Source organism: Papilio xuthus, unplaced genomic scaffold (genome assembly GCF_000836235.2).
Source record: "Papilio xuthus unplaced genomic scaffold, Pxut_1.1 DF827679.1, whole genome shotgun sequence".
Classification (NCBI taxonomy): Eukaryota; Metazoa; Arthropoda; class Insecta; order Lepidoptera; family Papilionidae; genus Papilio; species Papilio xuthus.
This window is the reverse complement of record NW_013530970.1, coordinates 75,061-102,264: the sequence shown is the minus strand read 5'-3', so window position 1 is coordinate 102,264 and position 27,204 is coordinate 75,061. Positions and strand designations below refer to the sequence as shown.

At 40.7% G+C, this 27,204-nt stretch overlaps 2 protein-coding genes across 3 annotated transcripts; one reads left to right on the top strand and one right to left on the bottom strand.

Moving 5' to 3' along the window:
* The first annotated feature begins 1,648 nt into the window (after nucleotides 1-1,648).
* slgA (proline dehydrogenase slgA) lies at nucleotides 1,649-17,830 on the top strand. 2 transcript variants are annotated; one of them, XM_013312302.1, is made up of 12 exons: nucleotides 1,649-1,958; nucleotides 8,390-8,511; nucleotides 9,532-9,618; nucleotides 13,852-14,033; nucleotides 14,108-14,172; nucleotides 14,295-14,473; nucleotides 14,808-14,834; nucleotides 15,568-15,847; nucleotides 15,938-16,075; nucleotides 16,165-16,275; nucleotides 16,366-16,531; nucleotides 16,633-17,830. In XM_013312302.1, exons 1-12 carry the CDS (start codon nucleotides 1,755-1,757, stop codon nucleotides 16,836-16,838), a joined length of 1,767 nt encoding a protein of 588 aa, XP_013167756.1. In that variant the 5' UTR covers nucleotides 1,649-1,754; the 3' UTR covers nucleotides 16,839-17,830. The 2 variants fall into 2 exon arrangements, with proteins under 2 accessions (XP_013167756.1, XP_013167757.1); XM_013312303.1 differs by lacking the exon at nucleotides 14,808-14,834.
* A 5,636-nt stretch (nucleotides 17,831-23,466) lies between these two features.
* On the bottom strand, nucleotides 23,467-27,001 carry LOC106117536 (uncharacterized). The gene is made up of 6 exons (XM_013311897.1): nucleotides 26,761-27,001; nucleotides 25,397-25,581; nucleotides 24,571-25,296; nucleotides 24,221-24,487; nucleotides 23,845-24,114; nucleotides 23,467-23,679 (listed from the first exon to the last, which is right to left on the bottom strand). The coding sequence occupies exons 2-6, from the start codon at nucleotides 25,511-25,513 to the stop codon at nucleotides 23,467-23,469; spliced, it is 1,593 nt and encodes a 530-aa protein (XP_013167351.1). The 5' UTR covers nucleotides 25,514-25,581; nucleotides 26,761-27,001.
* Between the last annotated feature and the right edge of the window lie 203 nt (nucleotides 27,002-27,204).

Here is a 27,204-nt window from a genome sequence, read left to right as displayed (position 1 = left end):
TAGAACTTGAAAAAGAGAGAAACCTCTACAAGCGAGAGTCATTGTCCTGTCCGACGGACGACCTCCTTAAGTCAGAAAATTAGGACCCTCTTAAAGCGAGAAAAATATCGCGGCCCCTTAGACTTTCTCTTATCCACGAGGGCCTAGCACGGATATTTTCCAAACCCGCCTTCGAAACGTCATCGAAAAAACGTCAAAATTTTTAGGATATTTGTTGGTGTACATTACACCCGTTAGGGGGCGCTGCACAAATTTTGTCATACTCACGAATATTCATGGGAGACTCTCTGATTGTTCCTTACATTGCTAATTGTATGCATTTAGTAAGCAATAGACGCGTTTCATAATACATATGTAGAATTGTGTCTGCGGCAAGCGGGAAGGCAGCGCAGCTACAGTTAGCTCTACGATGTCGCGTCGTTGCGCTGCGCTGCGGTTACCTACTTACAGATCTGTCTGCTCTTACTCTTCTCCTAGATATCCATTACAGTAACTTAATAAAACATTGGAACTAATTAATATGCAAACGGTTTTTTATTGTTATCAGAATTTTCCGGTAATTTCAGTAATATTTTTGCGCTCGGACGTTGACGTTTTACTTTTTTATATATTAAATGCTTTTTGCAATTCCGCCCTTTGAGTTCATTGACCAGGCTTCAACGTATGATGACCTACATTTGGGATAAGGCATTTTGTACCTTCGGCCGATACAGGTATGGCTTATATTGCTCCGCGACGTGTGCAACTTGCGCCGGCATCTGAGGGAAACTGAATTAATAAAATATGGCCGCTCTGGTCGCGTATATTGACCAATATTCTTTTTTCACGCTGTTACGCACATTTATTCGCAATTTTAAGTTATCACGATGTGGTCAACTTATTATAGTATAACGCGTTGTTAATTTTAGCAATTGCTTAGGACAACAAAAATTAATTCTTTTTAGAAGGAACAGCACTTTTTTTTTTCAAATAATTCATATTGATGTCAAGTGTGGACTCGACACACGTAACATTGTCCGATGCCAAGTTTTTGTAGGAAAACTGAGATATGTGTCAGTCGCGGCCGCTTAATAACTTCACTTATGTAACAGAGGAGACATCATTACACTTCACAGTATGATGTACTTTTCATTCTACGCGAACTAGGACCATTGCATCTATAGCAAATACTCATTTTATTAGTATTTCTGGGTATGGAACTGAGTGCAATTTTTGTTTGTTATTGCTTATTATTCTGCCGCCTTGCATTTTGTTTTATTGTTCAATGGAAACTGATGTTTAGTTTCGTATAAGTGGCTGCTGCCTGTAAAGCTCTATATTGATTACAATGTATTGCTATCTATCAAAACTACTCTTCTGTATTAACTTCCTCTCATCATTGTAGGTGTTTGTACTGTTCAGTTGGAAGTCGAATGATGTCCGCGGTGGCGGCGGCATGCGGCGGCCTACCGCAAGTGCATTCCTGATGAACCACCGGTCCATCGGCTGCAGCCGACAGCCGTCAGCCGACAGCCGCGCTCCTATCCCAGCTCGTGCTGTTACGTAACGAGCTCCTCGCCGCGCAGCCAATGGCGGCGCCGCCCGCCGACACACCCCCCGGCGTGCGCTCCCCGCCCGGCCCCCGCGACCCCCGCTAGGTGCGCGCGCCGCCGCATCGAGCGCACCGCGGCCGCACGTCATCCAGTTGTCAGCCGGCTGCCGCACACGGTGGTCGCGTCGCAGTCGAATCGAGTACCGTGCGCGGAGTTCTCACGATGGCCCTGCTGCGCCGCCTGGCCACGAACGCGCCCCGGGGCCTCCGGGCGTTCTCCTCGTCGCCCCGGACCACCGACGATCTCGACCTCACCTTCAACAGCCCCCGCGACGCTTTCAAGAGCAAGAAAACCAGCGAACTGGTGCGGGCGTACCTCGTCTACCAGATATGCTCGATCAACTGGATCGTCGAGAACAACGACATGGTGAGTGCGAGGGGATCGATGGCTCGCTCTTACGTAAGGCGAGCGGCGTATTGTTAGCGCGGTTGTAAGACGCCTCTAAAATTAACCGGTAGTCGTATCCTTGAATTTGATTCGGCGGCGCAGCGCGCGACACGGCCGCGGCCCCACGTGGTGCTATGCGGGCACGTCAGCGGCTCGCCGCGCCGGCTGGACTATGCTTTTGTCATCTCCAAGATGTTACGTTACGTAAACGGAGAGTCTCCCCATCTTTAACTGTTGTCTCGGGCGGGTCTTAACACGAACATTTTAACACTCAACTACCGCAAACTGTTTGTCAGTCTTGATTTTCCGTATATGACCGCAGCCAGTTACGATCAATTTGTGGTTTTTGAATGAAAATGTATGGTTGCGTCGGCTTATGGTGTGGATGTGGGTCGCGCATGCGCCGGGCCCCTGAGGCCGAGCAAAAACTTGTCCAGTATTATATGTGACGGGCCAGGGTGGAATGATCTCGCGTTACATAAAACCTGAGCGTGCGGTTGCGGCGCGGTGTGCCGGTCGCGGGCGTGGTGAATGGCGCCGGTACTCGTATCAATGGCATTTGTGCGACGCCGGCTGCCGTCTGCCCACTGCCCACTGCCGCTGCAGCCGTGCGAACTGACAACTTGTACAAACATGGAGGAAAAACGAGAAACGAGTCGATTCGAGCGATCATTCTAGCGTCTGATTTGTCTGACTCTAGATTTAATTTATTAGAGATCTCCGATATGTTTATCACATTTAAAAAAATATACGTGTACTGCATGAATAAAACAAAATACATCAATGTACATACGACGGCAAGTGTAAAAATATTCAGACGTAATTGCAATATGTCCCTGGAACAGTGGATTATAAAGTTGAATTTTGTCCAATTCAATTCGAATGACGTCTTTATTTACTAATAAATAACACCCAAAGTAAATAAGGTTTGTTGAAGCAGCGACCTAGAAATATTCACGAATGTTTAATTGTTTCAAAATATTTTCACAGCGATTGTATAAACGCGAAAGTCGTAAGATTTATTTCTTCCTGAAAACCTAAATCCTGTTTTTTATTATAACAACTATATTCGTCTATGGTAGGCAGAGATTATTTTGCGTGATCTTAGGTTCATTTGTGCGCTGGTTTACCTACGTTACTATTAAAGCTACAAATATCTTTGTTGACGACTTTCAGCAGTAGAACTATTCTTCTGAAAATATAGATTTTTTGAAAATGGTTTTGCTAAAATATGTTAAAACCCCCAATTTAAGAAATGACCGCTACTGTATCTGTACGTCACTTTGGTGTAGAAGTCGTGAGCGCGTGTATACATATTTAAGTTTCTATAATGTATATAGTAAAATATATTTAGTTTTGTTAGTAACACAGCCATGAATCACGTAATTCGCAACTTATGTAATACTTAATGACCCACGGAAAAATGCTTCGTTATGTAAACGGCAAACGCGTCGGCGGCGGCGTGGGCTCTGCAGTGCCCTTACACAAATCTGAAACTAATTCCTTCAAATTATCAGCTGAATAATTATTGTTACATGACTCTAGTAGACTAAATAATTTACGTACTACACTGGTCTCACAACGTCGTACATACATATGAATAAAGTTGGGGTGTCCGTCAAATTAAAAAAAAACCCAAATCTATGTACTCCAGTTTTTTTGCTGTCTATTATTCCTCAAATCTGCAATTTCCGGGTAATCTCCGAAAAGGCTGGTCCTTTTTGACAGGTCTTTGATGGGAAGGTAGCTGATGCATGCCGGCATACTATAAATTATTTCTCCTCCGCGCTGACAAAGTCGCGGGCGACAGCCAGTCAGCATCTAAAATTGCCTACTGTGAGCACACATTCATAAAGCTTTAGTTTACCTACGTGCTTTATCTACGTCTTGAATGCGAAAGTCTGAGGACTGATAGCTGCGACTTACTACTGATTAAACATTGTCGCACTGAGCTGCAGTGACCACCACACACCGCACACCGCACACATGACTCACCGCACAGTCTGCCGCGCGTCTGACTTCTTATCTAACACTATCTACACCAAATAATACTTTTATGCAATATTATTTATTTAATATACAATCTCCACGCGCCGGATGATTGTTCTTTTATATAAACAATAAATGTTTCAGTAAACAAACATAATTTCAATCTTTTAAGTATGTAATAAAAATGTAAATTATTTATTCAACTGTAATTGAATAAATATCATTTCTTACGTTTATTTTATGTCCAGTCATTCTACGTTATTAATACATAACAAAATCTGATCATAGAGAATTCGGATCACACTGTACAGTCGCCTTCGCTCTCGGTATATCATGCACGTTAGCATGGAGAATTTAAAATTGTGTTCAACATCGAAGCGAACTTAATAGGTACCTAGCGACGTCTTAATTAAACAATTATAGGTAACATTTACTGTACCCTTGAATTCGTTATTGTTACAAAATTTAAGGACCTTTCATCCTAGCACGAATATTTATGACAATGACCATCGTATCCTTATCAACAACATTTGTATTATAATCGGAAATAAAGTACGCCAAAAATGTCATACTAATTTTGACATAATTGACGATGACGAAACGTACATATGGAAGAGAGAGAGAACATGTCCACGTCTCTGTGGTTACGAGTGTCAGCCATCGACAACACCGACGACGAGGTGTCACGCTAACGAATCGTGTTAATTTCTGTAAATAAAAAACAGGTAATGCAAATATCAGTCGCGACGTTCTGAGAATGTCTAATGTCATAAAAGTATGTAATATTTGCACGGGCTAATAAATAGTAGTTGAGTGGAATTGGGCTTTCTTTTATTGTTGTTTAAGATTAATGTTTGTTATTTTATTCTGTGTAACTGACGATGACTTTTAAACAAAAACGATAGTGAGATATGTCGTCTCAGACTTAACGGCGTCCCTGTAGAGGAAAATAAATTAAGCAGATAACACATTTCTTCGTAACTTTGTTATCTGTCCTATAGGAAGGCAAGAGACTGGTCAATATATTTAGGTGATCGAAAATTAATGCTTAAATCGAGAATAGATTTCAAATCAAGCTTATGTTAATTATAACAAAAGATGAATATATTTATTTGTGTACAGATTTAGCTTAAACACAGCTTGTTCCGGATGTGCAGTTATAAGAATTAAGCTGGCTTCACTTCATCTACAGATGGCTACAGCCAAAATTCACATTAACAGTAGCGACGGTAGGGTAGAGTGAGATAGGGCGACCGCCCAGGGCGCCAGGAATAAGGGGGCAGCGTAGGATATAAAGCGGCACCTGCGGTACCCCGTCTTTGCAAGATTTCCCATGACACCAAAAATCTCTCTCAGGGCGTATGAAGACTGTTGGCCAATATGAAAGCAATGCGCGATTCTTTTTTTTTGCATTTTACCACTTTGGGTTAAACAGATACGAAAGCTTATCTTAAGCTCGAAGATATTTACATTTATGCATTTAACATAATAGTTTTCACTTTATTTAACCTCTACGGGACATTGATTGGACTGTGGTCAGCTTTACCACACGATATTGGTTCATGTTTAAAAGGAAAAAAACGAGATTAAACTGGTTTCTGTCGATCTACGAACTTGAATTACATGGATAAATCATTAGTATGCGAAACTAACAACATGTAAACAAGTTTCATATTGAGGTATCCCGGTGGTGCGACATCGCCGCGCCGGGAGCTTAGTGATGAGGTGATTACTTGGAATTATTCCAGCGGGAGATTTCACTATCGTTCAATGCGACATTTACTGTTTGTTATAATAATATTTTCGTGTCACCAATCAATTGTAATCTTATCGTCGTCCTGTCTTTTTCTCTACAGAGCCTTCTTCTTTACCATAGTATTAACTACTCTTACATACATTTGTTATATAAGAGAGCTAGAAATCTGTGCGTTTCATTACCGGTACATTCTAGAAAGATGTAAATTACTTTATAAATATACTGTTGAGTTCAAAGTCAAGGTCGTCCGAATTTAACGAGTTTACATAACTTATTAGCATAGTTGTGCCCTAAATGTCTTAAACATAATCAGTTGTAGTAATAGGAATTAACACAAATGTGATATATTTGTACGAATCTTGATTTTTTCCATACCGGGCGAACAAATATTTGTCGTCATGTCGGTCGAATTCATTTTGTTGTTGTGTTAAACGAACACATGTATAAAAGTGTTTTATATTTTACGTGAACATCATATTGACATTATCTAATTTCGTGTGAATAAGTTTTTTCTAGCATGTTCTAGACTTAGATGTAACTTTTCTGCTGAGCCGTCTCATTCTTTCATCACGCATCTGCACTTTTGTGATCGTCGTAACTTTGTTGTGAATAAAACTAGCATTGGATTTTACACAATGAATGGGGAACAAGACTCTTTATCATGTAACATTACAGTACATTTTCCCTGTAAAATCCATCTTGCGCCGGCACTGGGTACTGTACAACCACAAGCAAGGTAAAATAACTTATTATAATTGTAAGCATATGTTTATGACGAAATTGTAACTGTGTCATTACAACATGACATTTCATTAGTTACTCAACAGTCCGGGTAAATCCTAGATAAGTCAGCAATGCCTAGATATATTTTAATGAGCCGATTTTAATAACTAGGTTCTGTTTTTTTGTCAGACTAATGTCGCATGCATAATTATCTCACACGACCGTAAGTATGAAAAAGGGAAAGGAGATAATACTTTTTCTAATATCTTTTTATCCATTGGCATGACAAGGCAAGATGGCGACGAGCCAATTACAATGCGCCAGGAGTTTCACTTTCGCACAGACAAGGGGCGCGCGCCTCGCGCTCTGATGACAGATGATTCAATGCGCGTGCGGCGTCTTTTTACCTAGCTATTTGATTTATTAAGATTTTCTAAATGTGCCTTCTTAAATTGCCCGGGCATTTCTTAACACCAATAAGTCACATAACAAGAAATTGTTCCTCAAATGACGTAGCTTACGTTAACAACTATGAATAGGGTAGGATAATTAATAATCTGCGCTACTGGTGCCGAATTTGTCTTATAGGAATAATTTGAAGGGTTTTTGTGTGAAATCCTACATCATTGCTAGTTGAAGCGACGACATCGATTGACGTCAATAATTTACAAAGTGGTGTGCGCAGGGGGAAGCGCGAGGGGCGAGAGGCGAGTGGGGTAGTGTTATGTAAGTGTTGCGGCCGGCGACCGACGACCGCGGGCTCATTCAGCTGGTCACACAATCGTCGCCGGTTGAGAGCTGTGACGTTGGCGACGTATTGTGTTCTCGACACTTGCCTTTATCGCAAAACAATTGAATACGCATTTTCAAGGCACCTTTTTTGAACCAATAATGATGCGACGTCACGTCTGTATCATGTATTAACATACCAACATGTTACCTTCAATGTCGTTGAGGTTATTTAAGAAACAAGGTGTATTAATAGATCGGTTTGAAGATGATTGATGAACCACTTAACATATTTATTATAATTACGCGAGAAAACATTTCATCACATAATATGTAGGCGCGGTTCATATTTCATACAATAATTTTATAAACTATTTTTATAAAAAACGACAGTCGGTAATTTAAAAATTTTAAAAAATAAATCTTCGAACTGTTCCATTGTGTACAAACCGACAAGGCTGTTTAAACTGATGGGTGTAAGTCTCACTAAATGATGACACCTTACTAGCGCTCTCTTATCAACGACAAAAAATGTCACAAAATCCTCTTTGTAGCTGTTACGTCATTTTGTATGTTAGACATAGGTTTTATATATATTCCGACAGAACCAACTACGAAGCAGCGTCACTCTCACCGGTTCAGATATCTTTGTTAGAGTATACAATGTTAATGGGCTTCAGTAAACTTCTAATGTGAGATTAGTATTTTATTTTATTATAGGACATAATAGGCTTAGGAAACTAGGATTAGCTCTCACTCTATCGGGTCTCGGTCGATAGAAAGACTTTGAAAATAATAATACTTAGGTGACATACAGACGACTTGGGGCGCGTAGTGTACAATAAATTGCTTTACACCTCGCAAGTAATATTAATTGTGTCCTTTCTTGCAACAAAGATTTGTAATCAAATTAGAAACAATGTATACCGCATTAGATATTCAAGTATTTTCTACAGAATTTTGGATAACGATACATATGTCTTAGATCTGATATTAAAACGTTTTAAACAGGTAAATGTTCAAAGCATAAGCCGAACTACAATACCTTAATTTATTATTAAAACGGAATATACTACAGTTATGTGATAAAGTAAAATAAAAATCACAAAAATACTTTTCGCACCGATTTTTGTAGAAATATTTGCACTACACTTACACTACAAGTACTGTTAGCAAAGTGAATCATGTGGTCAGAAGGTGTGTTTTGTTGCAGCTGATGAAGCGGCTGCGCCAGGTGGTTGGCCAGCGGCTGTTCGAGGCCATCATGAAGGCCACCTTCTACGGACAGTTCGTCGCCGGTGAGGACCAGAACAAGATCCGACCCACCATTGAGAGGTAACGCCTTCACTAACCTTGTGTAGTGCAAGATAAAAGTTTCCAAAGTAATACTTGCAGCTCTAACTATTTTACTTCTTACTATTACGAAAGTTTGGATGGATGTTTGTTAGAAGTTATCTCCAGAAGGACTCAATGAATCACTATGAAATTTGGCACGGATGTAGAATATAGTGTAGAATAACACAAAACAAATTATTTAAATTATACATGTATAATAGTTATTTAGTAATAGCCACAATTTGATATTATTATGATTAATTTAGATATCAAATTGTGGCTATTACTAAATAAATGTGCTTATTTCAAGGCAAGTTAACTCGAAATACGACCTAGCCTTTTATAGACGACCTAGTCAAACAGGTTACACAGATCTGACTCACTACTTATCTGAACATCAATTCAAATATAAACGAAAATGGTATCAATTTATAAAAGAAACAACTCATTATATAAATAATGTAGCACCTGACACATTGGAATAATATTTGCGACGCGATGTTTTGCCAAACGGCACAAAACTTTCCATATAGTAAAAAATTCCAAATGTAATTTTGGGACAAAACGGTGAAGCTACGCTCGGAACCGACTCAAGGACGCCCTCGCTTCTGTTTGACTCTCGTCACAACTTTTTATTATTGCGAACTAATTATACAAAACTATTTAGTATTTACTATTTACTACATATTATGTATTTTGTTTTACTATCTGTCATGCGCTTAAAATGATGGATGTCGTCCACTAATTGTTTTACGTTATTCATATCTCAATTTGCGAAATAAGTCAGTATTCTATTTAATTCATTTGTTTATATCTACATTTTTATAATTGTTTAAAGGCGCTTCGCTTTGATTGGCAAAAGAATTTGTTATACGCGTATATTGACCAACACTATTTTTTTTTAATTAAAGTTTTTTTTTATAAATCCTACGTTATAATTTTGTGCGGTCATATGCGACATGCTATGAAATTGTAACACATTTATCCACTTTATTAGCCAATAGTTTGTTTGTGTTGCAGGCTGCGCTCGTTCGGAGTGAAGTCCATCTTGGATTACTCCGTGGAGGAGGACTTGTCGCAGGAGGAGGCGGAGAAGAGAGAAGTCAGGTGAGCTTACAAACACAGGCGCAAGACACAACTATAAATAGAGAAATCTGTGCAATAATTTCGCAATTTAACACAACTGTCGTCAAGGGATGTGCCTCTCGGGAGAATAGGCATGGGTTGCCAGTATTATGTGCCAAGCATTGGTTGCCATGGTGATGTAATTGTCTATGGTCTACACGTGCTCTCGCGCACTCATAAAAGTCTACAATATCCAAAACAATGGAGACAAATGATTTGGCGTAAGAAGCGGATGTTACTTATTGTTTTTCATATAACTCTGTTAATATGACCTTCACGGCTCTCATTACCTAAAGTATTATAGATTTAAGGTGTGATCGTGTATAATTAATTTTCTCGGCTTGTGTTTCCGTGCGACGACAATTTTAAGTTCATTTTTTTATCTATGCCAGTGTCCTTGAACCTGTGTTATGTTACGAGACATGTTTCCTCATAATTATATTATAACAAAGTATTGTCGTATTAAACAAGATATACAATAATTGATATTTTCATGGGAAACTCAACAATCACGTTTGCATAATATAAATATATTGTGATTGCTGTGACGGAACTAAATGCTTCTTTAGGAGCTATGTTAACTTTGTTAACTGCTTTACAATATGACAAAATCCAACTATTTATCTTAAAAATTCAAAGAAAACGGTTACATTAATTAGCCGCGCTATCGAATGCCTTCTATTGTTTTTGCGAGACGAGTCAGAGTGAAACAGACTGCGTTGGTTCTGCAAGTGTGAATGAGACGGACTGCAGTGCTGGTTCGAGGGCAATTTTCTCATGATTGTGTCGTTAGAGAGGACACAACAATGTTAGTGACTGTACATTGTGCTTCATTATGACTCGTGTAGGATTAGCATCGTACTCGTCTTGTCCCGAACATTGGACCTTCATTACGCAAATTACGGCTTAAAATCATTACAAAAATACTGACACTACTAAATACAATAATTACGGCGTTGTAACGAAATCTTTAAGTTACAAAATGGTTCTATATGTTACCATTATTTTTGTATTTTACTCGACAATTGTAATATTGTTTGTCACCAACCGACAATGCTATTCAACGAGGTCATATCATTATGTCGGTCTTTTTCTTGTAAAACACCTCATCAAAACTTAAATTTATTTGTTTCTTCATTTGTAGCAATTTAACAAAATTTATAGTCACACTACAGATGTTTATGTTGCTCTTCATATAATGTCAATATCAGCTATTGTTTTCATTATTTTATGTTAAAAATATAAGTACAATTGTATAAAGACAATGAGGCAGACGCGAGCGGCGCGGTGCGGCGCGGTGTCGTACGTAAATATGTGTTCAGATGAAAAGCTACAGAATTCTTTGCGTCATCTTGTTTTATCATTGAGATAACTTAACTGTAACGTAAATATATTATAATGAAAGGTTTTATTGGCGTTTTACAAGTGTTAAAGAGACAGGAAAATAGAAAGCATGATACAAAAGAGGAAGTAAACACAATAGCGATATACTTTTTCAATATACAATAGTCAATTTTGAATGATTGTGTCGTATATTTCCTTTCCCAAATTACACAACGTAGGTTGGCATCAAATCTTTTCTGTACTACAAATTTCACTTATAATATAAAATTCATTATTAATTTTCTTAAATTTCAACTTTCCACTGAAAGCTAAACGGAAATATTTTGCAGTACTTCATTAACTTGGCTGATGGCAAAGCGGCAACTCGCTCTGCTCTCAAAACATAAAGACTTCGAAAAAAAGAAAGCCTCTTTTGCAGCTCCATATTTCCTGCTTCTGAGAAAAAGCTTGCTTTTTATAAAATTATGCGGTTTTCATATTCAGGTCGCATTTATTAAATGAATAAAGCGCTGCTTGAAGCCTCATTCCTTTCTACATTTTAAAGATAAATTCTTGAAAGCCTATAAGTTTTAAGCCTTATACTATTTCTTTTCCACATTAATATTAGTTAAAAAGTTTACTGGATTAGAGCAAAATTTAATTTTTTGACCGTTAAAATATACGAAACGGCTTCGACAGTGTCCATAGACGCAATGGACTTGGATCGATACTTTAATCTATATGCAACTTTATTGTAGAGCATTAAGATTTATATTGTGTTGTGCCGGTGCGTAAAGCAATCGATAGTTTCGGGTGATATATGACAGTAGTGAGGTGACGTCACGCGCGCAGTGTCGACGCGCACAATTTAATTTGCCGCCGCAAGCCGCGGCCACCATGTAATTGATTGTCCGCCGCACGACGCACGACACACACACAAGACGCGACCTCACCTGACATCACTGGCTGCTGCAGATGTCACTCAAATTTAATATTATAATAATATCATCAACAATACGAACATTCAAGTAGTTACTCATCAAGCTTGAAAGCAATTAACACAACATAACCGATGTACTTTAAAATAAAGATTCATATTGGCTTCTGAAAAATATCTGATATCCCACCTTGTTGTACCAAAAACAAACTAGCTTTTTTTCCTCGAATCAAACTAGTAGATTATTAATTTTTACAAACATTTCGATGGTACATTTTTTTTGCTAACAATAGAAACTTGAAGCAAATGTTAAAACATTAATTTCAAATTTTGACCTAAATAATAAATCAGTGTTTGTAGGTGAGTGTAAGCTTGCCAATGTATCTATTTTACATTAGAAAGCGACATCTGGCATTTTGCCTAATATTATTTGTCAGTTTTTTTCCTCCATCAGCTCAGCACACATAGTAGTAGAGACAGCTTGCTCTATTGTGGAGACGGTGGTAATACGTGGTAAAATGATTGCTCGTGCAGTTTGTAGGTGACCGTGTTAGCGGATCTATTTTTTGTGCAGCACTCGCTAAGTTTGTTCGAGTTGTTAGATTTACGATACTAGGTCAAATCTAAAAGTCATATCACATATAAAAACTTTGTAATGTTTTTTATTAACCCACGAATATATTTACTTAAATAGATGTTTGCATATCGTAATCCTTCTTTCATTATTCTATTAATATAAATATAATGATGCAAAAAAACCGCAACTGTTAAATAAGTTTCGAAGCATCAGTCCACAACTCATATCACAATTAACTCCTAATTATTAATCGGAATTCAATTTACAATGTACATTGTTTTGTCTTGTATGTTCTAAGTATCAAATCTTTGAGATATCGCCGGTCACGTGTTCTAAACGGCTGCTTCTAATCCTACTAATAATATTAAATGCGAATGTTTGGATGTTTGTTAGAAGGTATCACCAGAACGGTTGCATGAATTTCGCTGAAATTTGTCATACACGTAGAATATAGCCTGGAGAAACACGTAGGCTACTAATAATTTTTAATTGTGCGCGCATGGAGTCGCGGGCGACAGCTAGTAAATTATAGATATTATATATGTACAATAGGCTTACATTGTATTTTAATAGTGAGGTGTCTGTGTTGTTGCAAGACATTATTTTATTAAACATTCAACATCAATGTTTTAATACAAACTTGAGCTGGACGTGCTGATGTATGTAGCGCACACATACACACAGACACACACACACACTCCCATATATATAACAATGACAGAAGTAAAATTGTAAGCTGAACCTAAAATAATGTGTAGTACAACTATATGTTTTATTAGAGATTTTCCTTTAGTATAAAATGTGTTGTTTACGATCACAAGCGTGTGTCGGAACGCGGTTGTTTGTTGCAATGTTTGCACAGATTTGGTGATAACGCTACCTTGACTAATTTACATAGAACCATCGTAGATTTGCTAAAGTAGAATTTAGGTTAGCTGATGAACTCCTCGAATTACCATAGTATTATGAAAAATAGCGTTTATTTCCGAGCATGTACGGAAATATGACAAAATAATCTTAATCGAGACCGCAATTTATTGGTGTTCCAAAATGAAGTTATTTTTAGCAACTCATTATGAAGGTAGCTCAGCGATTCTGCAAAAGTATAATGAATAATAAGAAGCTATAAAGACACGCAGTAATTTCACAGTTGTTTATAATCTGGTAGTAATATTATTTCTGTTCTTTCTACAAATCTAATTAACTAAACGGGCTAATCGTTTTTAGTCAACTGCTAACAATAATACTTAAATAAGTTAAATAAAAAAGGTATTTTATAAATAACTTGAGACAGATTGATACAGTTAAACCACTATTTATTAGAATTGACTGGATTATATTGAAAAGTCTCTGATGACGTAAAACGTATCATTTGCAGCGCGTCGATCTCGGCGTGCGGCGACGCGGCGGAGGAGGGTCAGCTGCGGCAGTACCACGTGGAGCAGCGCTTCGCCGACCGCCGCTACAAGGTCACCAGCGCGCGCACCTACTTCTACCTCAACGAGGCCTCCTGCGAGAAGAACATGGAGCACTTCTTGCGCAGCATCGAAGCCGTCGCCGGTACGCACAGCACCAACACAACTGTCACACTGTCTCGGTCTCACATAACTTTTGATTTATATTGAATGTTCCAGGTATCACCAAGAGCACGGGTCTGATGGCCATCAAACTCACCGCTTTAGGAAGGCCCCAGTTACTTGTAAGTAATAACATCGATCTCAACATCTGACGTGCTTATACGTTTACGTAGTATTGTTCCTTGCCGCCCAACATCAACAACAACAATCCTCCTGACATTAAGCATTCTTTGGTGCATTCCAGCTCCAGCTGTCAGAGGTGATAATGCGCGCGCGCAACTACATGCAGCAGATCGCGGGCGGTACCGGCAACGTCCTCACGCATCACAAAACCATCGAGGACTTCCAGCGGTACTTCGGTGACCACGGCAACAAGCCCGAGGTGCAGGAGTTCATGCGCAAGATCACCTCGGACAAGGAGGGGTAACCGCTGCACACATTTCTTTATTCCTCCACTTTATAATCAAGCTCACGTCTTCTAGAACTATTTAATGGCTTAGTTTGGCAGTACTCTGCGATGATCTTTTCCTTATTTATTTGCACAATTGTAAACTATCGACGTAAGAAAATCGATTGCGAGGGATTCTGTATAGTGCCACGACCTCACAGAGTTGTGGTATCCTGACGATTGAGAAGCCCAGACCCCACTTCCGCCTCTCTGTATAGTCCCCCAAAGATGAATCGCTGTGACACAGCGGTCAGTGTCGCCATTAGTATGAGTACGAGCAGCAGCTGAGGTGTTGTGGTGGTGTTTCAGCGTGCTGCACATATTCCCGTGGGACCGGTCAGTGGCGGCGACTTGTAGATTCGTAAGGGTTGTCTCGTAACGTCGCTAACTACCCCCTACCTCCTCCCCCTCACTCCCAATGCAAACTTGCGAAGGAACTCCGAGTGCGACTCGAAACTTGGCATCGGAATTTCTACGTACCCTCGCATCTAAGTGATTGTCGAATGTGAATTGGCTTGAAAAAAAAAAAGAATGAGAAATGTTTGTTTCGCTGTGCCGCTAGAGCTGAATCTTAAGTCTGTATGTGCTAGACAGTGACGTAACACATTGTAGTAGCTTGGCTTGTCGCGCACATGTCACCCCAGTGTGCTCTGCGCTGTACTGCGCCCTACTTCGCCCAACTGCGCCGTACTGCGCCCTACTGCGCCGTACTGCGCCCAACTGCGCCCAACTGCGCCCTACTGCGCCGGCCTAACAACGCTACATTCCCCTGGGTCTCGCGCCGGCAACTGACTATCCGTAGCGGAAGATGGCTGCTATAATCTAATAGATAACGGTCAATAGCTCGAAAAATTGTACCCAAATATAACAAGTTGATGCCAAATAAATATTGAGCACATGATAATAACCGTGAGGAACAATGCTACACATAAAATCCCCATGTAGTAATTGCCAAATTTTGTTATCCTAAACATCCGAAAATAAAAATCGATCACAACGAGATTAGGTGAATATATGTTAATGGGTTTATTGACCCAGTATAGTAACAATGCGGTCGCGCACGTTGCAGCATCGTGCATCTGTTCCCGTGGTCCAACATCCTGGACAAGGACATGAACCTGTCGGACTCGTTCCGAGTGCCCGACCCTAAGACCGGCCAGATGCGGCGCCTCATCTCCCAGATCTCGCCCAAGGAGGAGGAGATGTTCCGCAACATGCTGCGCCGCCTCAACCACATCATCACGCTGGCCAAGGACGCCGACGTGCGCGTCATGGTCGACGCCGAGCAGACCTACTTCCAGCCCGCCATCTCCCGCATCTGCCTCGAGATGATGAGGAGATACAACAAGGTGACGCTCTCACGCTTACCCCGATCTCCTCCTCTTCTTCCTCCTCCTCCTCCTCCTCCACATTACTGATTGCGCTCGCGTGTGCTGCAGGACAAGTTCGTGGTGTTCAACACGTACCAGACGTACCTGCGCAGCACCTACCAGGAGATCCTGACCGACCTGGAGCAGGCGCAGCGGCAGAACTTCTACTGGGGCGCCAAACTCGTGCGCGGCGCATACCTCGAGCAGGTACCTCGCCCCTCTCTGCGGCGTGTCACTCCCGCCCTTTCCGCCTAGCTGATGTGGTCTCTGCAACTCATTACTTCACGTATGTACAGGAGCGTGCGCGTGCGGCCGCCATGGGCTACGAGGACCCCACCTGCGAGAGCGTGGCCGCCACCACCGCCTCCTTCCACCGCTGCCTCGCAGAGATCCTGGGCCGCGTGCAGGTGAGTGCGCAGGCGGCGCGGGGCGCACCACACGGTGCCACCTGATGCTGCCCCGAGCTAACGCGTGTCGTGTGCGTGTCGTGTGCGCAGGCGCAGGGCAAGGAGCCGCGGCTGGGCATCATGGTGGCCTCGCACAACGAGGACACGGTGCGCTACGCCATCCAGCTGATGAAGGAGCGCGGCATCGGGCCCGGGGACAAGGTCGTCTGCTTCGGCCAGCTGCTCGGCATGTGCGACCACATCACCTTCCCGCTGGGTGAGTGTTGCGCGGTGGCGTGCTGGTGGCGTGCCGGTGGGGCCGCAGGTGGCACCGAGGACAGGCATGTAACGAGGTGGTTGTGTTGGGTCGGTCTGCAGGTCAGGCGGGCTACTCGGCATACAAGTACGTGCCGTACGGTCCGGTGGAGGAGGTGCTGCCCTACCTGTCGCGGCGCGCCAACGAGAACCGCGGCTTCCTCGCCAAGATCAAGAAGGAGAAGGGGCTGCTGCTGAAGGAGATCGGGCGCCGGCTGTTCAGCGGCCAGCTGTTCTACAAGCCGGAGGGTCGCTACACGCCGGTGTAAGGCGGGGGAGCGGCGGCGCACTCGCATCATGTCCGCCATCTTGTGATACTTTCAGCGGGAAACTAAACTTAATTAGGAACGTAATCCGCTTGTAGTTTGCCGGCAGTGAGTTTCCCCGCGGCCCAAAGTGTCCCGGAAACTGAAACCGATAGGAATTTACAAGGAGCTAGTCTTTATTTTGATTAATTAATTTCAAACGTATAGAAATATTTGTGATCTAATGACGGTTTGTGATTTAAACCGTTTTTTAACATTGTGACAAAATATAAAGTTAATAAATAGGCGATATAGTAAAAGTGCATCGGTTTGATTGTAAACATGATACAACTCCGCGCTTTATTACTTAATGGACATGTTTGAAGTGAACATTTGGTTTTCTTTTATGATTTACACACACGTACAAGTGTCGCTGTCTCTATTCAGTATTACAATTTACGCAGACTATTCTATTCTATATAATTACGTATGAAACGATCTTTGAGTATTCAAAATTCTCAAAAAACTTCTACAAGTACAGTTTCTTACAAAAGTTGTTTATTTTATTATATAAAAATGAAAACCATTTGAATTATTTATTTTAGAAATTAATTTAGATATATTATTGTTGGTATTACATATTTATTAAATTGAAGCGGGAATTTCATGAGAATTAAATGATACAATGAAGCAATAAAAATGTTCGTATGACATGTTCGTATTAAAATGCATTATTTATTTAGAATTTGGTGTAACATTTGTGAAGGCGACAGTACGCACGGCCACCATTCATAACCATTGACTCTTGGACTAGGAATTTAAACACATCTGAGAAAAGGAAGGAGAAAACAGATTGTAATAGAGAGAGAGAGAGAGAGAGAGAGAGAAAGAGTTAAGTAAGATGACAGTCAATGTTTGATTGTGTGAGGTGTGCGTGTGTGTGTGTGTGTGTCGCAGAGTGAAGCTGTGTGCTCAGTGTTCACCAAACAATGTACTCTGCATTGCATTTCTCTGTTCCAGATCTTAATGTTAAATCTCGTTAAGTTATGTGTTTATTTATTGTGCGTTACGTCCCATTGCTGCGCAGGTACAGAGCAGCCTTATTCTTTATGTATTTGGGAATCCTGTTTATCTGCATATACAAAGTGAGGAGGTATAAAGTGCGGTAGTCGCGGGGTGACGATGTACCTTAATAACGAAAAAGGAATGATAACCCAGGATAAATTTGTAGGAACTACTAGCCGGGTGTTCACTCAGTATTATGAAAACTTTGTAAGGTGGAATCTCAGTAACTCCATCCTTATTAAGTAAAAATCCTGAGTAAGTCGAAAAAACAAAAGCACCGTATCTCGGATTATTTAAATTGTAACTTAAACAAAATGTTATTTCCACGCGTTGTAATTTAACACTTGATAACTCTCATTCCCCGTCAACTGATTGACTGGAAACTCTTGTTAAGTAAACACACAATAAGTCGAAGTTTTTTGCATTTACCTTGACATTTGAGATTGTACTGTAATATTTTTTCTTTTTGTTCTCATTTTCAACTTTATAATTATAGAGATATTTAATATGATGATTTTTATTGCAGTGTCTGTTTTATAATCACGTTTAATCGATCTGCAGAATGAAGTTTGCACTCGACGATATTTTATATAATTGTTTTATGTTCCTAAAAATATAATTAACTAAATAAGATAGGTCATAACGAAGTGAAGACACACACTGCCCCCCTCGCCCCACCCCGCCCCGCACCTCTCCGCGCTGGTACTACGTAGACGTCCTAATTTGTTCAAATCGTGTTTTTAGGTTGTTTTATATTGTTTTTAATTTATTTTTAAGTGTATGATTTATTTGATTATCTTCGCTAATTATTGTGATGTTAATTATAGATTACGATTAGACATGAAATAAAGACAACATTGTTTTGATTTTTTTTCTTTTATTTTCCTTTTTTTTAAACAAGCACACACATTTCATATGAGCAATACAACATGAACTATACATTGAAATTGTAATCCTTATTGCTGCTGTATGCCGATATAAAACCATATCACAAAAATTAAAACCTAAGCTGTTAGAAACAAAAACAGCAAAATAAATCACTTACATATTTCAGTTGAGTTCGTAAACGCAAAAAAATACACATCTATCTTTTTTTAATCTGGGAGGGAAAGTGATTAAAAAAAAGCCCTGTATTTTGAGGGAAGTAAAGGACAATACCACCTACACAATTAACACGGGAGCTCGCCATGTTGCCGTCTCTCCAATAACACGTTTACTTATGTCTGATTGCTTGATCATTAGCTGACAAGGCACGTAAATTTATTTATTGAAGTTCTTTTTACGTGCGGTGCGGAGTAAACAAACGCCTTCGAACTTAGTTGAACCTTCAATTTATTTGTAAAGTAATGTGGTATCCTGTTCACAATCTTTCCCAAGCAATGATGACTCGTTTTAAACAAGTTGAGACAGTGATGACAAGATGGCCGCCAGTTGTTAGCTGCCTGCAAGCAGCCGCCACTTAAATTACAATTAGGGGTAGATTATTGCAACAACTTGATGTTTAAAAAATAAATGTTATCACGTGTTTACAAAATTCTTTATTTAATTTACTTTGAAATCGATTATATTCATCAATTTGTGTAGTTATTTTTTTAAATAATACTAAACATTTGTTTTTCTTTTGTTTTTTGTAACTTGCTTTGTTTTAATCCGATGGCTGTAAGCTGTCCCTTGTTTTTTATTTAAAAGTATTTTCTACATAATATAATGTTTAACATAAGCTAATGTAGGCAGACAATAATGTTTGTAGTGAAGTTCGTATGTTACTGTCCATAGATATATATATAACACGACATATTGTTCAGGCGAGACATTACATTTATAAATATATTATTACTTATATTTCCTTGTTTAATTATAATAAAATATATAGTGACCCATCTCCACAAGGTGTTTTGAGACTACAATTTACACGACAGATAATAACATTTTGTAGGTTTTATATAGCGATAATTTTTAAAAAATTTCATATGTCTGTACTGAAACCTCGAACTTATATAATTTTTAAATTATTTGGTTAATAGTTTTTATTAATTTGTTAGGATTTAACTTATGTACATTGAGCGCTTAATAAATTGATAATAAATAAAGGAAATTGATGAAACCTATAGATTGAATTTGAAACAATAATTTTACATAATCAATGTTCTGAAAGTTTTACAATTGTATGTTATATACCATAAACTATTTTACGTAGAGCGAATAAACTAATTTAATAATACATATGTAGTAATACGTTTATACAGCACGCCACTCACTTATTTTGAGCTTTTGTGATATATATATATATTTGTAGTAAAAAGTATTGTGTCGATCGGAAATTACTTGATAATATTAATATTTTTACGTTATAATGATACAAATCTGTGAAGACTGCAATACATTTGTTATTCATTATTATAAACTCGCCTGCACAATTTGTTACAATTTACAGTGTTTTATGTCATATAGGTTAGTTAGTTCTTTACAGTAAATGCTTAACCTTCTAATAATTTGTACTAATTTATAACTATTGTTAAAATTGTTTGCGATTGCATTGTTGTATTGAAGTGTATGAGAATCAATTATATTGTGTTAAAAGTTGTGTGTCTATTAGTAGAGTTTGTTTACTTACTTTGTCAGGAGCTTATATCATTTTTATATTTTTCCAGTTGCAATCCAGCGTTAGATTCTATAGCTGGATTGGAATAATGTAAACTGGGCATAAAAAAGACATCGTAGGATTGTTTTATATTTATTTATTTTTCAATTTCCTATTTTTTATGGATGGTGATTGTCCCAACAATTCACAGTTACATATATATTGTGCAATTAACCTTGATAACTGTTCAATGATTCAATGTATTTATGTGGAACTTCATTTATCATAAAATAAATAAAGTAACTGTTAATGTTGCATAATGTATTTTATTTTGTGACTATCTATTCAAACTCTGTGACATTATCTGCTACATTTGTACAGTTTGAAAATGAATTATGAGCTGCAACAAAGTACGTGTGAATGCTTACATGCATGAATGTGGCAGAAGCGAGAGAAGTGTACCAGGACCGAAACAAATACAAATCTTTAGTTACCAGAAGTTATCCTGTCGGTCGGCGTGGTTTAAAAATGAACCATGTTGAAAACTTATTGTATATTTGTCGAATTTAACGACTAGTATTCGCCCGCGACTTCGTCAGCGTAAAATTAAAAAAAAAGAAAAAAGTAGCCTATAATGTATTCGCGTACATTATTTCCTTCAAAGTCGCAGCACTGCGGACAGACAACAATTTAAAAAAATTACAGAGGTCCTTTTGGTGTTTATAAGGTTTTTTTTTAAATTAAAAACAACCGAATGAACAGTCAAATAATTTTATTTCGTGTATAATAAAATGTTATGTTACAAACTTGTAGGTAGGTAGGTTTGTTGGCACACGATCACTTATTTCATTTATATTATAAAATTAAATACAATGACGGGAATATATAAAAATAACACGAATCTTCTTGTGTTTTTATGTTTCTAATGAAATTGCTGATTACATTTTTTACAGTGCAGAGTTAATAAGAGGCTTGAAATAATATTATAGTAATTGACACAAGTCAGTGCAATGACTCAGTATAGACAACATCATACAACTAAGTAAACATTTGTTATCTTGATATATTTTCAATAAACTTTACTTCTTTGTTTACTTAAAACTTTATCAATCTAAATAATACCTTAGTTAATGTCGTCTCCCTCATTTCTGGTAAACAAAATGCTTGGGTTTGGTTGCAGAATAATCAATGGATACGGTTGTTCTATTGACTTTGTATATATAAACAGATGTTGGAATGGATGTCATACACTTGCATTCCTGACTATTACAGTGACCATACCTCTCTTGCGTTATTGTTATAACTGTACTACACTACAGTATAGTTTAAAGTCAAAGTATTGCACTTGTATCAGCGGTAAATTATATTACTTATAATAAATTTATTATAATTAAGTGTATATTTTTCATTGATTAATATTAAAAAAAAACAGTTTGTAATTAAAACACATTTCTTGATGGTTTTATATTCTTTTATTAATTATTTTAACCCTGATAATGAAGTTCAAAAAAATACAACAAAAATAATATATTTTCACACGCTTACGAATTACGGGAAAAATTAAACATTTTTATAAAAGATGATACAAAAAAGTATTATTATAAATGCAACTCTAGTTACCAAATGCTTTGACAAAATGTTTACTTCCTACAAAAACCTTTAAAATACGTAAAATTGATTGCAAAATATTGTATATCTACATGCTGCAACTAATTTAATGTGAAACGTATTTAGTATGATCGTGTGCGCTGACAACAGAACAGATCTTCAGAAACTGTTAAACTCCCCAAGATAAAAGGGTAATGTTCGTGTACTTCCATTGATCCTTGTACTAGTTTGACTTGTGAAAGTGGGATAGATTTGACAACTTCATAAAAGGTTTGTCTATATTTTTGATAATAAAACATTGTTTTATTATTTAAATGTATGTCTGTAGAAGTGGTATGTCAGGATTTATAACTTACGAGTACATTACAATATACAATTATTAATAGAAATGTTTTCAGTGCTAGTTTCAGCCGGTGGAAAAATAGTGTTGGATTCTACATACATACATACATACATACATACATACAACCTTAAATATACATATAAGTTATTCATTTTATAACAGACCATCTAACACGTCGCCTACTGAACCCGCGTAAGTTATTTTTATCAAACTACTTGGTTAGTAGGTACAAGTAAATTATTGTTACAGTCAAATACCTAAATAAGTTCGCGGACTCAGTAAATGACGAATTAAATGTACAATAATTTACTCAGATATACGTGTCTAGTCTTCGGTAAACAACAATTTTCTTATTTTAGTGCCAAATATAAAACGTATTTCTTATTTGTACACATTTATATAACACACAGTTTAAAAAACATTGACACAGAGAGGAACTGCCGACTGCGCGCGCGGCTGCCATGGGAGTTATACGAATATTATACATACATAATTGTTTTATATTTGATTCAGTTGAAATTTGAGTTAAGCTCGAATATGACTACAAATCATGTTGTGTCGTGTCGTGTGTACAAACGTGACCGTAAAAAACATTAAGATTACTTGTTTATACGCTACGAATGGGAGTCTGCATACGGCCCGGAGCGCGCTCGACACGCGGCCGACACCGCACCGCGACGCACTTCACACAACTAACAAACCTCACTTGTCAACAAAACATCACCCACGCTAGCACCGACACACTCTACACTTGCATCCCCCACGTCCAACGAGGAAGACGGTAACTCCTCTCCACCACATTTAGGTATGTCGTGACGATCTTGCTGCAATACTTTGTTTGGATGTTCATTTACAACTACTGCTCCGGCAGTTACCCCGACCACGTGAGCCATAGACACCCTGCCAGAGCTCACATTGAGCACTTTGGGACTGACTTCCCTCACCTCGCCGTCAACGGCGTCGACAACGTCCGTCAATTCAGAGAAGGCATTGCCTTGTAATACAAAAACATTTGCGGGTGCGTCCGGGGAGCGGGAGCGGGAGCGAGGGCGGCGCTAGGTGCGGCGCGCGTCGGCGCGGCGCTGGCGCAGGTCGAGCGCGGCGTGCGAGGCGAGCGCGGCGATTAACGTTAGCGCCAGGCCCGCCAGCTGAGTGCGCACGCACAGCACGCGTCGCGCACCGCACGCCAGCGCCAGCCCCGCGTGCCGAGCCGCCAACGTGAGCGCCCATGGCCCTCGCCAGCCGCTGCCGCCCACGCACAGCCCGCACTACAATATACACACACACATGGTAAAATCTTATTGTCGTTTTGATTTCATGCTGACATCTGCCGGATCCTCAGAGGGCGGCGAGGACTCGTCTAAACTGACGAACAAAAATAGTGTAACTACTAGATATGATGGCTGATTGAATACACTGAAAAATGTGGGTACCTGCAGGACATCCCAGAGCGCCCCGCACGCGCCCCAAGCGGCGGCGGCCACCGCGGGCAGTGCCAGGTCTGAGCGCGCGGCACGCCAGCGCAGCAGGGCCAACAGCAACGAGCCGTGCGCCGCGCCGCCCCCCGCCGCCAGGGCGCGCCCCGCGCTCCCCGCGCGCGCCGCCGCCATGCTAAGCGTGGCCGCCGCCAACGCTTGCAGTGCGCCCGCACCGCCCAGCGCACGCCACGCGCCTCCCCACCCGCCCACGCACACGCCGTACCACTGCACGCCACAAAAGCTCACGTTATACTCCTCTAAGTTTTTACTGTAAAGAATAATTTGTATGTTTAAGTGGTGTTCAATAAAGTATATAAATAATAGTCCGTACCCTCATATATGATGTATAAATGAAACCCTGTTGAAGTCCTATAAACAATCCCATCGGCGCGGCGAGGATTGCACGAGGATCAGCGATGGCGGCGCGAGCATCGGGCGGGGCGGCGCTAGTGCTGGCCCCCACCGCCGCCAGCACCGCACCCGCTAGCGCAATCGCAGCCCAGCACGCGGCTAGCGCCCGTCGCCCTGCACCGCTTAGACCCGCGCCGCCCAAAATCATGCGCACCTGCGGGCAGCCCGCCGCACCGCACGTGCGCTCCTGCAAATAAACAAGTAAGTTTTATATGCATTTTTAAAGACAAAGAAGGCTTCCATCGTCTCAAAATAATGCAGCCTAAGAACCTCGTAGTCGTCTTCGATGTAATAATCCTCCGGCGAGGGCCAGCGTGTCGCCGTGATATTGTCGCCGAACGCGACCGTAGTCGGCTCCTCCGGCCACAAGGCAAGGGCGCCGCCCAAAAGCAGCGCACCCACCACCAGGCCCAGGTCTTGTGCCGCACGCAGCCCGCGCAACGCCCGCCGCAGCACGACTCGGCGCCGGCTCTCGTCGCCCGCCGCCTGCGACAGCGCGGCTGCCGACACGCTCAACGCAAGAGACGACGGCGACAGCGCGGCGCCGCACAACGCATACAGCGAGAGCAGTGCCCACAGCGGCAGCGCCAGCGCATGCGCGCCTACCAGCGCCGCGACCAGCGCGTGCGCCGCTGTTACTACAAGACGCGGTCCCGCGCGTTGCACTAGAGAGGGCGCAAGGGGCGCCGCGACCGCCGCCACCGCGTGCATCACGGCCAGCGGTGCCGCACCCGCTTCCGCGCCCGCGAACGCCGTGAAGGGGAGCAGCGCGGCGGCGCATAGCCCGCTCGCCACACACAGCAGCGTGAAGCGTACCACGGCGGAGCGCGGCACGGGGGCCGGCGGACGCGCTATTAGCCTCCGCACCGACGCCGCGCCCACCGATGATGCCGCGGAGTCGCGCCGCCGCCCTCCACCTCCCGGGGCCAAGCCCCGGATGGGCGCCTTCGCCCTCCGCCACGGCCACTCTTTTTTATATATAGTGTGCACGGGGAGCTTAAAAATTACAAAAAAAAAATGTTAAAGAGCCAACAATATATTTTATGTGTATTCCACGCATTATTATGTTTATATTGGTCGGGAGGTAGGAATGTACCTGTGGGGCGCCGGCGCCGGCGAGGGTGCGGTGCCGGTGGGGATCTGAGGTGGTGCGCGCGGCGGGGCGCAGGGTCGCCGGCCGCGCTCGCTCCGCCAGCTCCGGCAGGCTGCCCATATCCGCAGCCCGCTCGCACCCGCTCGTCCCGCTCGCCCCGCACGCCCCGCTCTGCTATACTATCATTCCTGGAAACCGGCCACATACCCTTCTTATTATTATAAACTGATCCCCGCTCCACTCACTACATACACAATTCATCCCTTCAGACATTAGATCGTACAATAACGGAACCGCTCACCTCCACCACTAACTGACAGAGTTCTGCTGTCGTCGTCGTCATCCTGTCTAATTTCATACGATGGGGTTATCACAGTATGTTCACCATACTTGCTCTCCATATCCATACCATACTAACCTCTGATGACATTTCAGATCTGCTATTTAATATTCTATCTATCTGCTATTTAATACTTAATATTTTAAAGTATAGTTTTCATAGAAAACTTTAAGTTTAAAATAGAATACGAGTATTATTATCAAAGTTTATGATAATAATTTAACAAATGCCAGGTAAAACAACAATTTATATGATTAGAAAACTTTTTGCACAAATATATCTCGATTTGATTACAATTTGTAACACCAAGGGTGCTCCTAATTTCATAAGTTATGGAAACCAGGAAAGTATTTCGAGGATAACCCTTATCGATGGACTGCGACGACCTTCGTGGTCTCCCTCCCCTCCCTCCCCTCCCTCCCCACCTCAGCCTCCTTCAGCGACATTCTGCGAGCTGCGGGAGGGGGGCGGGGGGCGGGGGGGTATACCTGATTGAGATAATTGCGATATAGAGATGCAGCACCACAATATTTACCAATTTACCATCTTTTCCAATGTCTTGAAACATTTCGAAATTAGTTGTCACCAAATTAATTATAATAACGGGAGAGGTGGAATGTGGCTGTTCTTTTTTATTTATAATAATTGCTTACAAAGTTTAATTAATTTAAGGTAAGCATTAAATTTTTAGCTTAAGTTCCTTTTTGTCTTATTTTCCTCACCTAGCACGAGGACTCGTGCTCTCGTGTTTGTGTGTTTGTGAGCACGTTTTCATCATATGAGTACATTTTTTGAATAACATATTCTTTGTTTTTCTAAAATTCATAAAAAAATGTGTACAGCCCCTCCCCCATTTACAGGCATATAATTTTTTTAAATAATGGTTGCTATCGCAATTAAAAATATATCACTATGACAGATTAATTATTTTAAGACAACCAGCTATCGATGCAGTGAATGAAACAATTATATGTTCTCAAATACAAATCAGTTTACAGACTTCACTTCTATCTAAATTGTGACTCACCTACACACCAGCCCCACACATCTTAGTTTGCTTTCGTCTTTGACTTTGCAATATCCACACACACCTTTCTACACTTGCACTTTAATCAAACAATAATTTACGCGAAATGTACGTGAAACAGATATATTGTGTGCTGTGCACTATGCAATTGATTTTAAACAGATTTTGTCAGATATTGAGATGATAAGTCCGTATTCTGGAAGTAGCGCGCGTCATGTGCTCTCCGCCGTCGCGCGCCGCGCGGGTCGAGGGCGCGGGCCTCGCTAGCGGCAGAGGGATGCGCCGCGCCGGGACGTTGGGTGACACTCATTTAGGTCCAATCGGAGACTAGATCAAAATTGTATTATTATGTTACGATTTACTTAGTAATAAACTCGAAGAAAAGTATGTTTGATATCTAATATTATTGTGTATTTCGCCGAATATATCGATTTCCCAAAATTT